The following is a 12,689-nucleotide window of genomic DNA, read 5'->3' as shown; positions in this document are numbered from 1 at the left end:
TTGGTTTCGAATCACGTTTACCGAACACGAAACGAACGAGGAAAAGTAAAAGGAAGAGACAGTGCATGAAAGCCATGTAATTGTGCACATAATGGAGTAAATGACAAGGCGATAGAGCATGAATCCCACCTTTCACAAAGCTCGTGTGAGAGTACCACCGGCTGCTCCACATGCATCTCAAAGCGCAAGGCATCATCATCATGGACGGGAATAGCACCTCTAACGACGCAAACCCCGAACGAAATGGGACGACACGAGTCGTCGAATGTGTTTGGCCTTCCGTTTGTGTGACCGATGGCGTCATCAGCAATCCCCAATTTCTGGCCCAAATCACCCTTTTAATATTTTCTTATAATAATTATATGTATTTTATTTTTTTTGACTTTTATGGATGTTTCATTTTCAAGTTGAATGAGAGGGCTTTTAATTCATATCGATTCGGCCGGCACTCGGTGGGGTTCATTTCGTGCTGTCGTGCCACGGGCCAGGTGATCGCCTAAAGGCGAAGGAGGGTGTGGTGGAGGTGTCGACGGTAGCGGTCGGTACGCGGTCGTTTCAATTCTTTTCTCGTAACGCTTCCTTCTCCCAGTCGTCTCAGTACTCTCCGCTCCTGGTTGGCTGTGGGGGCGATCATCATCTCTCCAGTCCTCGTTGCTTCACCGCCGCCGCCGCCGATGCCATGAAACACTAGGCATTGCGAAGTGCACGAGACCGGGTGTCGGTGAGGCAAGGGAAAGCGACGGATTTGGTGATTGCCTCCCTTGTTCTACGGTGGAAACAGGTGGATGTGGCTCGTTTGAAGGAATCGATTCCTTGGGACGGCCCTCTCCCATCCTCCTCCGCCTCCTCCTCCTCATCCATCCTCCGTTGCTTCTCTTGGTTCTTGGCTTTCCTTCGCGCTGGGGGTGTCGTGGTGGTGGCGGTGACTGCGGTTCGGAAGGAGGCCAAGATTTTGGTCTATGGCATGCTTCCACACAAAGCAAGTACAATCTTCCCACTGTCGTTACACAGGGTATCCTCCGCCACCGCCTCTGCGCTTGCAGTTCTCATCGGCATCGCCGTCTCCCTCGTGCGGCCACCTCCGCTGCTAGTGAAGAAGAAAAGGATGCGGGATTTCCGACTGCTGTACTTCTTCTGCTGCCTTTTGTGCTTTTGCTTCCCTCATCACGGTATGCTTCTGCTCGTATTACACCATGCCACTTTGCCGAACCCTAGTAAATCCCCCTTTCGGACCGATTGGTTCTCCGCTTCGCTAAAGGCAATCGCCTGTCCGGATTTTGATCGACGTGGACGCTAATTTGCTGTGGTTTCAGGTCTGTTCGGATAACCTGCTCGATGAAGTCTTAATCGTCCCTTTACTCGAAACTTCCAATTTTTGTTGACATCTTCTGCCTCAGTCCTCTTCTCTCACTTGTCTCCTTTTCCCTCATCTTGGATATTTGATTGTACTAGAGGAGCATGAAGACTGGTATCAATTCTTCCACTTATTCTCTTCTCCTGTTTTCTTCCTTTGATGAGGGGTTATTCCCTGGAATCACGGATTAACTTCCCATCTTTGCTTGACGAAAATACTCAGGAATAGTGAGTGCTCTCTCTTTGAAATCTAATTTAGGTTATGTGTGACTTGTCTCCGATCATTCTTACCATGTTAAGGATATCGTTAGTTTGCTGCCGGCTGCTATGTTGGTGCAATTGATCTGCTAATAATTCTTTCTTTGATCATATATTAAATGACCTCACAAGGTCATTTAATCTGCTAAAATTTCATTTTAATTTAGCAATGTAATTTCCACCGAGTGATATTATTATTGCAAATCTGAATTCTGTTTCTTTAAATGCAGATTTACATTTGCCTCTTGTTTATTTTTGGATTTGATATATTAAAATGTCCTCATATAGTCTTCTTTGTCATGCTGCACAACCAGAATTTTATCATATGTGGAACTTTGTTCTGTTAGTAAACTTAACAGCAACACTTTTTTTGGAACCCTTTCTGATTGGAATATAATATTGTATACTATATAGTATATACACAACTTTCTGTTAGTAAATAATCTGTTTCTGTTGCTTTGAAGGCCCAGTGAAGGTTCAGGCATTTACTGGGACCTTTGGGATAAACTATGGCAGGATTGCTGACAATATTCCTCCACCTGAAAGTGTTGTTACACTTCTAAAAGCAGCAAAGATAAAGAATGTGAGAATTTATGATGCAGATCACAATGTGCTCAATGCATTTAGAGGGTCTGGGCTCGATCTGGTTGTGTCAGTCAGCAATGACCATCTGAAAGACATGAGTGTAAATGAAGATAATGCTTTGAGCTGGGTCAAGGAAAATGTGCAGCCATTTCTGCCTGATACTCGCATTCGAGAGATTGTAATTGGGAATGAAGTCTTGGGCGGTTCAGATCAGGAATTGCCAGAAATTCTTTTGGGCGCCATAAAAAGTGTGTACAATGCTCTCAAGAGACTTCAATTGGCAGATGACATAATGGTGTCGACACCACATTCGCAGGCTGTTTTCGTTAATTCCTTCCCTCCCTCATCCTGCACTTTCAAAGAAGATGTCCTCGTTTACATGAAGCCAATTTTGGATTTCTTTTCAAAGATTGGCAGTCCCTTCTACGTCAATGTATATCCGTTTCTGGCCTACACCTATGATCCTGATCATATTGATATCAATTATGCTCTTTTTGAGTCCAATCCTGGAATTTATGATGCAAAGACTAACCTGCACTATGATAACATGTTTGATGCTCAAATAGATGCAGCTTATGCTGCTCTGGAAGCTGCTGGATTTGATAAAATGGAAGTCCGGGTTTCAGAGACGGGTTGGGCCTCTAGTGGGGATGAAAATGAACTAGGAGCTACCACCCACAATGCAAGGACTTACAATTATAATCTTCGTAAACGGCTTTTTAAGAAAAAAGGGACTCCACTCAGGCCAAAGATTGTGGTTAAGGCATATTTGTTTGCCTTGTTTAATGAGAATCAGAAGCCTGGGGCAAGTTCTGAGAAGCACTATGGGCTATTCAAGGCAGATGGGAGTATATCATACGATATTGGCTTTACTGGCCTGAAGCCTTCATGTGCATCCCCATCTCTCTTATCCCTGAAGGTAATGGAATTTTTATCTTTTTTATTATGCTTATGCTTTTTAAGCAATTTTGCTTAGGGAACTAATAGTTTTAAATACCTTGTTACAATATTATAGTTGCAACTATAAACTGCACACTGAAACTAAAAAGAATCTTCTTCGAGGAATCTTCTTAGAAAGTTAATGTCCAAAAGAAAGTTTTAGAAACTTAGTTTCAAACATGGTTGGATAGTTTAGGATGTTTATACCAAGGATTGTCGTATTGCTTGAAATGGTACGAAACGGGTGGTCCCTAGATCGGTACACAGAGCTTTCCTGTTTCGGTCCAAATCTTATATAAAAACAAATGAAGCCTTGCGACCCTCCCCCTGATTAGGGCTTGCTACCCATTTCTCATGATGCTGCTATCCTTGTTGCTGTGGATGTCGTCGTTGTTGCCTTGTGTCGTCGCCCATCCATTCGCTGCCATCGGGACCCACCTGTCTGTTTGCTGCTGCCATAGGATGCTGCTAGCCCATTTGTTGTTGCCGTGGGATGCTGCTAGCTCATTCGTTGTTGCCATGGGATGTCGCCCGCCCGTGCTTTGCTTTTTATCTCTTCATTACACGCTCTCCTCTTCTCTTCCTCTTCTTCCTTCTCCTCCACTACTTCCCCTTCTTCCTCCTCCTCCACCACTCCATCTTCTTCCTCCTCTATCGCTCCATCTTCTTCCTTCTTCTTCCTCCTCCCCTATCAGTCCGTCTTCTTCCTTCTTCCTCCTCCATTGCTCCGTCTTCTTCCTCCATTGTTTTCCCTTCTTCCTTCCTCTTCTTCCTTCCTTTGTTCCTTCACATTGCCTTCCTCTTCTCTCTTTTCATCTTCCTCTCCGAAACATCATTGCATATTGTTCCTTCACATTGCCTTCCTCTTCTCTCTTTTCATCTTCCTCTCCGAAACACCATTACTAATCAGCGTGTCATCGTTTGCTATGATTAGCATATCATATGGATCCGTGTAGAAGTTTCAGCATGGAAAGATAGGTCCATAGGATGCACTTGGAAAAACCTTACTAGAAGAGGATACCAGCATTTGGTACCTATAGGATACCACCACAGCATTTTTTGAGGTGTACAACCAATACATACTTGTCCTACATGCTTCTGGCATTGGTTTGTGCTAGCATACCATCCGCGTTGACAAATCCAACTTGATACCAGTATGTTGGTACCATAGTAGACCCATGAAATACTAACATCAAAAGTCTTTTTGGGGCATACAATCCATACATGCTTGTCCAACATGCTACTGGCATGGGTCTCAGATTTAATAATTTAAAACTTGGTTGCGATTGTTTCAGTACTTAGTAGAATCTTTGTTGTGAACTGAAATACTACTAGTTAAATTGCTTCTCATTTTTATACAGAACAAGAACCGTAAGGGTTAAAAAGAAAGATACAAAGAAAATGTTGTGGAGCAGTCCAGAGTCGTGACTTCCCGTTTTCACTACCATTACCTAATATATGAGGTTGCAATTTTGGGTTGCATCTTTTATGGCAGTAAAATCATCTGATTCTCTGATTGGTCTTGTACACTTCCGAGATGCTTTTTGTTTCCTTATATACATCAAGATTTGAAATCTTGGTTCGTACTGATATCGATCGTGAAGGAATAGGCATACTGATAGGAGGTGGCTATTCTTAAAATGAGGAGGATGAGGAGGCAGCAAAAAATCCTTTTGGGGGAGGGAAGATGTCAAAACTAAGAAAATGATATCAGACATAGACTTATCATGAGTACTTTTGGTTCAATTATGAAACCGGACGGTGTACCCAGGTTTATAACCATACTGGGTGTTAAGCCAAGTATGATCTAGAACCACATAAATCCCAGACCATACCAAGTATAGACAGGTCTTTGAAACCTTGGAACCCATTATTTGCTAGAAATGTATGCTTGACTTAGAATTATTAAGATATAAATTTAGATTTTGTCATAAGTGAACACGGACTGATTTTTACTCATATATGTGTGAATAGCACAACAATTCTTATGCTTCCACATGGCAGCATCACCACAAAACTCTTTTGTCAAGCATCATTCTTCTTTTACCTTTGCTTTTTTTTTTGTAAATTTCGGCTTGTGCATAAACCTAATAAATAGTACACGAAGTATTATTGATAGCACTAACGATGAGATATCTCATTAGCTTCACGATCTAGTCATATTTCATTTGGTTGCTATTGCAACAGCTCCTTTTAACTAAAGGTTCTCTACTTCGAGAGTCTCTTCCAATAACTAGGGAATAACAATGAAATTAGGATGTTGAAAATGGTTGATTTGAAATCAAGATGTGTTTGGTGCACTAATGCACTCTTATCTGTAGCTGACCTGTATAATTTTACTAGTATTAATATTGAGTACCTTCCGATTAGTATTATTAGGATTATTATTATCTTCTCCCACTGGTCCGTAGAAGTCCTCTTCCAAGTATTATAAGCTGCTTTCTTCTCTACCTTGTGTCTTTAGGAGTCCTGAGCCTGGAATTTGAGTATTTGACCTTCCAAAATGCTTTGCTGAAGCCCTACATCAAACAGGGGTTAATTGCTGTTGTCACATTCTTCGCTGGACTAGTTTGAGGATTGGTCTCCGGCTGCATTCCAGTGGCCTGGCTGGCTGCTGCAGTGAGCCAACCTCCACTTAGTTGTGGCCATCCACCTCAAGTCTAGTGTGGGATGCTCTTGGAAACAATCAGCATATGAACAGCTGCTAGCATTAGTGATCTTAGGACTATCTTGCCACCATATAATTGCACATGGCTATTAGCATTCGACATGTATATTGCACACTTGGACATATTTCCATATCTATACAAATACACCCACACACACACACACATATATATATATATATATACATATATATATATATATTCATTGGATAAATATAATGCCTGAGCTTTAGCTAGGGATCTAGGGGGTCCCAGGTTTGTTAGCCTAGGGACCCAAGTGATTGCCGCCGAAAACATTGCACTTGTACACCCTGTTAAAACCAGATAAGGTGTCAGCGCCTCCACTAGTGGCATCAACAGTGGCTGATGCTCCTATTTCTTGCCAAACATGCCTAATTGGCCTTTCTTTCAACCAACAGTGGAAAGAAATCCTAATATGAATAATATACAGTGTTAACATATAATTCTCAATGTCTACATCGGATTTAGGCATGCTAACCTATAATATACAGGGACTTGTAAGCCTCGAGGGGCTTTGGGACTATTTTCAGTTAGTTATATCAGTAGTATATGTTTTTCTCAGTACTTTGGGACTATGTTTTTCTCTGTCCATTAGGAGGCATTACTGATAATATATCTTAAATATTTAATGATTTTAATATGGAGTATTCTTTTTATGATATGTGATGGATGCAAATAGAAAGCTGGAGGCTTGGAGCATTAAACTCTTGTGGATTATGAAAAGCACAACGTGTGTCTCGATTGTTTCTCTTTCATTAGGTTAATAATTACGACATTATTCTCAGGTTCAGGCACTAATGGTTTAAAAAGTTTTGGAACTTATCTCTGAGGATGCTGGTTCTATCATGATTCCGTATTCAATCTAGATTCAGGATTCTAGCCTCTGACTAAAACAAGCCTTAAAATGCTTAAAGAAACCCTAAACTGATAAGCATTGTAGAACCATAAACATATCAAAACATCTCAAAGAATTAAGTGATTTTAAAGTCTGTAGGATTTTCTGTACTAACAAGTGATGGTTGCAGCGAGTGTGATCAACTTTTATGATGTTCTATGACTTATGACAAGCATGACATGCGACTCATCTTCAGCAACTGCCTAATCGCACAAAGGTTAACAGTTAGGAATTAGCAGACATCAGATTTGTCAAAATCTGTTGTTAGTTCCAGGTTATGGATCTGGAAACCTTTGTTTCTGGTGTCCTCTGCTGCAGTATTAATTCCACTGGATGACAGCTTATAAGCAAAATGCCTCGAATATTCAAGGAAAGCCTTCTCCAAGTTTGGCTACGACATATGAGGATCTGTCTGCTATATAATTATGACCCAATGCATTTAGAAATTCTTTATATTTTATCTTTAAGCATATTGTCTTTATCTGTCAGATGTAAGTATCATGTCATCTGAATTATTATTGAATATCACCACATTGGAGGTAATTTATTGAAAAATATGTACGGGCTTGAATAAGTACATTCTCTGCATATTCAGTTGCTTAGGGTGATGACGAAAAGGCAAAAATGTGAGATGTTTGAAGCTTAGCATAGAAGTTTCAATGCCCATGCTCAAGGTTATCTTCTGGGAAAGCGAGAACCAATTTGAAAATTTTTACTCTGTAGGTTGAGTGGCGGGTTGGTAGAAACAATTGCCGTTTACATATACAACTGTGACAACCGAAAAAAATATAAACTGTGACAACCAGAAAATGGAAGTTATGGCATTTGGCACCATGACTGATTAGTATTAGATCTAGAATTATAAATATTAATTATATTACTTGTGAATGCATTATTCATAAGTTGCAGTCCTGAATGACCAATTTCCTACTTTGGGTGACAATTGCAGGATATTCATACGCAAAGTTGGTTAGCACCTTATTCCATGATTATCACATGTTTTATAGCAGTCATTATGGCTTTAACATTTTAATTTGATGTCATACCATACGTAATCCTGCTTCAAGATGCATTGACCGGACCAGGGCAACGGCTGTTGGATCTTCTCATCTACCGTGAATGTGAATTGACTAAATCATTGGTACTCTGGTGCTGTTCTCCTGTTGATCACCTTATCCATTTCAGTACTCTTTTGTTGCATAATAGTAGGAACAAAATTGCTAGAGATATTGCAAGATGCAAATCCTGTTTTTGTTTCAACTTTTCATTGTTTGCAACCTGATAACAGAGGCCAACAGGCCACAGCCAGAAAATGCTGGTTTGACTTCTGCCTATCATTCGTAATCACATAATTTAATGTTTCGGCTGAACATTATTTATTCTTGTTTTCCTGTTCTAACAAGTTGCAGTTTCATAACCCTTTTCAAACAACTTTCTTTGTGATCACTCTTATTGTATTCACTTAATTCGGAGCATCATGCACAAATTCGTGTAGTAGGCAAATCTGGATTCAGCAAGGATGCAAATTCTTCATCGATGGAGGGTTTTGTTCAGTCTAGATGTTGATCTTTTTAGTTGTTTTTCTCATCTCTCTTACCATGGATTAGCTCATTGAGACTTTCAGTTCATATTGCTCATCGGTTTTCTCTTTTGCTTAATATTTTTTAATCTAAATTAAAAGAACTGCCGATTGCATCGTGAAGGATCTATGCTTCCCTCTATCTTGTAGAAGTAGGAGATGAGTAATTTAATATGTTCCTCATTTTGCTCTGATTTATCCACAATTTTCATTGGACTTTGTTTCCAGAAATATACGAAACAAAGGCATGCATCCACTGAACTGAAAGTGTCATAGGGGATAGATAGCTGATGTGATGTAGCAGTGTCATAGGGGATATAGATGATCAAATATTAATAATGCCCTTCATGATCATATGTGTTCGACTCTGGCTACAACAGGGAGACGGGGAGGTCGGCCCTCGAGGGATGAGGCTGGATGGATGGATGGATGGTCATGGTCGTGACCGCCCATTACCATTTCGTAGTGACATCAATGATCATTCCACATAACAACATCCTGATTAGTTGTTTCACGTTGGATACGAAACAAGGTACTTATCATTCCTACTGCTGTCCCATTTTTCGGCATTTTGCTGCTGACTCTATCGATCTATTTACACCTAAATGTGAGCCAAGGTCGATCTGGTGTCTTTCTCTACCCGTGACATAGAACCTTGTTCTCGATTGTAGCACAGCGCTGGATGGATGGATGGATGGTCATGGTCGTGACCGCCCATTACCATTTCGTAGTGACATCAATGATCATTCCACATAACAACATCCTGATTAGTTGTTTCACGTTGGATACGAAACAAGGTACTTATCATTCCTACTGCTGTCCCATTTTTCGGCATTTTGCTGCTGACTCTATCGATCTATTTACACCTAAATGTGAGCCAAGGTCGATCTGGTGTCTTTCTCTACCCGTGACATAGAACCTTGTTCTCGATTGTAGCACAGCGAGCTGACTGCCAAATCTGACACCGGGTTTCTTAATCCCTTCAGGCCATCAAGACCCCAGGCGTCAAGATTTACTCGGACAAGCAAACCTCCGCCTACCTGTTTAATTGACATGACGGCAACCAGCATCAAAATATTGGGTCATCCACGAAACCAGCAACCAGTGTTCGTCGAATGAATCAGAACAAAGCTTAGGATCATAAAACAGGCAACGCTTTCATCATCGTCTCTCCATTACTACTCTCCTGCTTCTGTACACCAACGAATTAAAACGGTCACTCGTTTACTACTTTACTACTACCAGAGTTAGCACTTGTGCTGTCATCAAATTGCCAAGGGTGGCGGAGTTAGTCCTGGGACCAGGAGTTGGGGTCGGGGTGGGCGGAGAAGAAGGCGAGGAGGCCGAGGAGGGGGGCGTTGATGTAGGTGGTGGGCTCCGACTGCTGGAATGCGGGGCGGGCGTCGGGGAAGGCGTCGCTGGTGTTGGTCGGCCCGCCCACCACCGCTCCCACCAGAACGTTGGGGTTGGGCGACGGGCTGAGGTAGTAGGCCGTCCCGGCCTTGCACCCGATCCGCCCCGGGTGCACCTTCACCGACGGCAGCGAGCTCCCCCGGTGGTGGATCCGCCGCGGCCACCGCGCCCCGTACCCCACCATGTACGACATCCCCAGCGGGTTGTCCCCCAGTATGTAGTCCACCTGCGCAACAACGTCAGCCAGCTTTCCATGTGCAGCAGATCGAGCCACGGCCGTGCCGCCACTCACCTGACGTTTGGCCACGCGCTTGAGCGTCACGGGCGAGGCGGAGGCGCCACCGCAGGCCACCCGGCCGCCCGCGTGGCTGAGGTAGTTGGAGTAGGCGAGGAGCAGGAAGGAGAGCGCCGTGACGTGCTGCATGTTGCTCCCTCCGGCCTTGAACAACAGCCCACCTTGCATCGCACATCGAAACAGGAAATGGATCGATCACACGACTCAGTATCAACAGATCAAATAATCCTGTCAGATGATTCAATGGGATGTATCAGCAAACCTGGCGAGTACTGGATTTGTGGATGATCAGATATCCCCGGCAGCAGCGAGCAGATGAAGTTATCCGCGTTTATCCGGAAAGACTCCAAGTAATCATCCTTCCCCATCAAAACTTCCTGCACCAATCGGTAAACAAAGAATTATATGCTGTGTCTCAGCAAAAGAAGGAAGACAAAAGGTCAGAGACAACGGTCAAAATCCTCTGTCAATGACAGCTACAGTCCATGCCATTTCCCGGAGCCCGAGAAGCCACTGGAGATAAGCCGACGCGAGACACGACGAAGACAGAAATTGCAGCTTTCTTAAAAAGGAGAGAGAGAGAGAGAGAGATCCCGTCACCGGCTTGGTGAAATAAATGGGCATACCTTGGAGATGAGGACGTTGATGCCCGCGTGCTTGTTTTCCCAGCCGAACTCGTTGATGCTGTCGCCGGCGTGGAGGATCACCTCGTTCCTCCTGATGTACTCGCGGTAGTTCCGCCTCCGCGAGGCCTTGTGTAGCCACGCCGCGCCCCACAACAGCTCGTCCTGTGGAGGAGCCCACACGCACCACCACCACCTCATCAGAAGCCATTCGTGGAATTTCCTACGGGTGGAATGGCTTTTAGAGAACAGAGAGATGGCGCACCTCGTATCCCGACACGTCGCAGTAGAACGGGCACACCGCGTCATGGAGGCTGCTGCTGTAGGCGCCCCGGTGCTTGTCCGCGAACTCGAACACCTGTTAGAGATTCGTTGGCGCTGACCAAGTGTTCGACAGAGATGAGTGACCGAGAGGAAGCGGGTTCAGGTGAGCTCACGGAGATGGCGCGATCGAGGAGGCGGGCGGAGTAGGCGGGATCGGCGGAGCGGAAGGCGATGGAGGCGGCGGCGAGGGCGGCGGCGGTCTCGCCGGCGATTTCGGAGCCGGGGTGGTCGCGGTCCACCTTGTAGACGGTCCTCGGGGTGTCCATGTCCTCGGGGCGCTCCCAGCAGGAGTGGTCGCGGAAGGCATCGCCGACCTGGACGTACACCACGCAGGGCACGGCGGTGGCCTTGAGAAGGTAGTCCGTCGCCCACCGCACCGCCTTAAGCGCCTCCGCCAAGTGCTGCGGCCCCATGCTCTTCCCGAAGTCGATGACGCTCCAAGCCATCAGCGTCGTGGTGAACGCCATGGGGAAGCCGAACTTGACGTTGTCCCCCGCGTCGTAGTACCCGCCCGTCAGGTCCACCTGCGCCAACCGAGCCACCACCACCACGCACGAGCCTAAACCCCCCACGAAACGAGGCCACACCACGAGATACCGAAAAAAGGTGGCCTTACCCCGTCGGCGGCGCCGTCGTGGAGTCCTGAGTCCCGGCGCCAGGTGAGGCGCTGGTCGTGTGGTAGCTTGCCGGAGCGCTGCCCCTCGAAGAAAATAATGCTCTTGCGGAGAGCATCGCCGTAGTCATGCGCGGCTGCGGACGGCCGTAGCACCGCCAGAAGGAAGGCCAGCAACGGCCAGAACAGCCGCGGCGAGGACACCATCTTCACCACAAAACCCTTGTATTATTATCAGCTTTCCTCTACCGATCTCATGGCCACCGGTGGAGCTCGGAATAAATAGAGGGAGGAAGACGGGGGAGGAGGACGTTGGCGAGCAAGCAGCAACGGGCAATGGGACGGCATACGCCGCTGAGATAATGGACCAACGAGAGAGAGCCACGTGGGAATACGGAGGGCCCTTTTGCGGCGCGGCGATCGATGTGAGGTGGTTGATGGCGCGTGGGGTCGGGTGGATTGACCGCGACCGGTTTGATCGGACCGGCCACACGCGATCCGGTCGGAAACGGAGCTTCACGTGACGGGGAGTTAATGGACTGCGAGTCTGCGCCGTATGATGGTAATAATGTGACCGTTGGTAGCGATGGTTGGGTGACGTGGGTCGCCGGGCGAGGAGGGAAGAGGGAAGAGGGAGAGGAAAAGAGCCGTTAGTTTCGGAGGTCAGACGACGAGCCTACGGAGGGAGGGAGGGAGGGAGGGGGGAAGGAGTCGATAAAGGCCGTGTCTCTTTTGGAAGGCACGGCTTTTTGTCCCGTGGATTTGGGTGGGCCATCGTGGATTGCGATGGAAACATGCGCTTTATTGGATAGAGAAGGTGGAGGGGGACCGAGATACGTGGCAATCATGTCCGAGCGTGCAGTCGCTCGGACAAATATCTCAGTAGACAGTACACGATACGTAGCAATGGGGGAATATACTATTCATTTCTTTTTCTGTTAACACAGGCATAGCATAATACGATCCAATTTGCTCACATGAATAATACTCATTTAAATCAAATCCACCCTGAAAGCCCATCAAACCATTATATTCGTATAAGTTGGCCACCCAACGAATGCCCGATCCATCTATCGTAGATCAAGTTGAGCTCGGACTTGTATACGGTCCGCTTTCGTGTAGGTA

The 12,689-nt window shown here is 45.4% G+C and overlaps 2 protein-coding genes across 3 annotated transcripts; one reads left to right on the top strand and one right to left on the bottom strand.

Moving 5' to 3' along the window:
- The first annotated feature begins 428 nt into the window (after positions 1-428).
- On the top strand, positions 429-8,096 carry LOC103984059 (glucan endo-1,3-beta-glucosidase 14). Its single transcript, XM_009401467.3, has 4 exons — positions 429-542; positions 646-1,169; positions 2,076-3,115; positions 7,667-8,096. The coding sequence occupies exons 2-4, from the start codon at positions 965-967 to the stop codon at positions 7,748-7,750; spliced, it is 1,329 nt and encodes a 442-aa protein (XP_009399742.2). The 5' UTR covers positions 429-542; positions 646-964; the 3' UTR covers positions 7,751-8,096.
- Positions 8,097-9,412: 1,316 nt separating this feature from the next.
- Positions 9,413-11,822, bottom strand: LOC103984058 (endoglucanase 6-like). 2 transcript variants are annotated; one of them, XM_065108128.1, is made up of 7 exons: positions 11,517-11,822; positions 11,065-11,475; positions 10,893-10,985; positions 10,631-10,792; positions 10,267-10,381; positions 10,002-10,165; positions 9,413-9,935 (listed from the first exon to the last, which is right to left on the bottom strand). In XM_065108128.1, the coding sequence occupies exons 1-7, from the start codon at positions 11,769-11,771 to the stop codon at positions 9,585-9,587; spliced, it is 1,551 nt and encodes a 516-aa protein (XP_064964200.1). In that variant the 5' UTR covers positions 11,772-11,822; the 3' UTR covers positions 9,413-9,584. The 2 variants fall into 2 exon arrangements, with proteins under 2 accessions (XP_064964200.1, XP_009399740.3); XM_009401465.3 differs by having other exon boundaries at positions 11,568-11,821.
- Positions 11,823-12,689: the final 867 nt, after the last annotated feature.

This window comes from Musa acuminata, chromosome BXJ2-5, assembly GCF_036884655.1.
Source record: "Musa acuminata AAA Group cultivar baxijiao chromosome BXJ2-5, Cavendish_Baxijiao_AAA, whole genome shotgun sequence".
NCBI classification, from domain to species: Eukaryota; Viridiplantae; Streptophyta; class Magnoliopsida; order Zingiberales; family Musaceae; genus Musa; species Musa acuminata.
The sequence above is the reverse complement of the archived record's forward strand: the minus strand, read 5'-3'. Positions and strand labels throughout refer to the sequence as shown.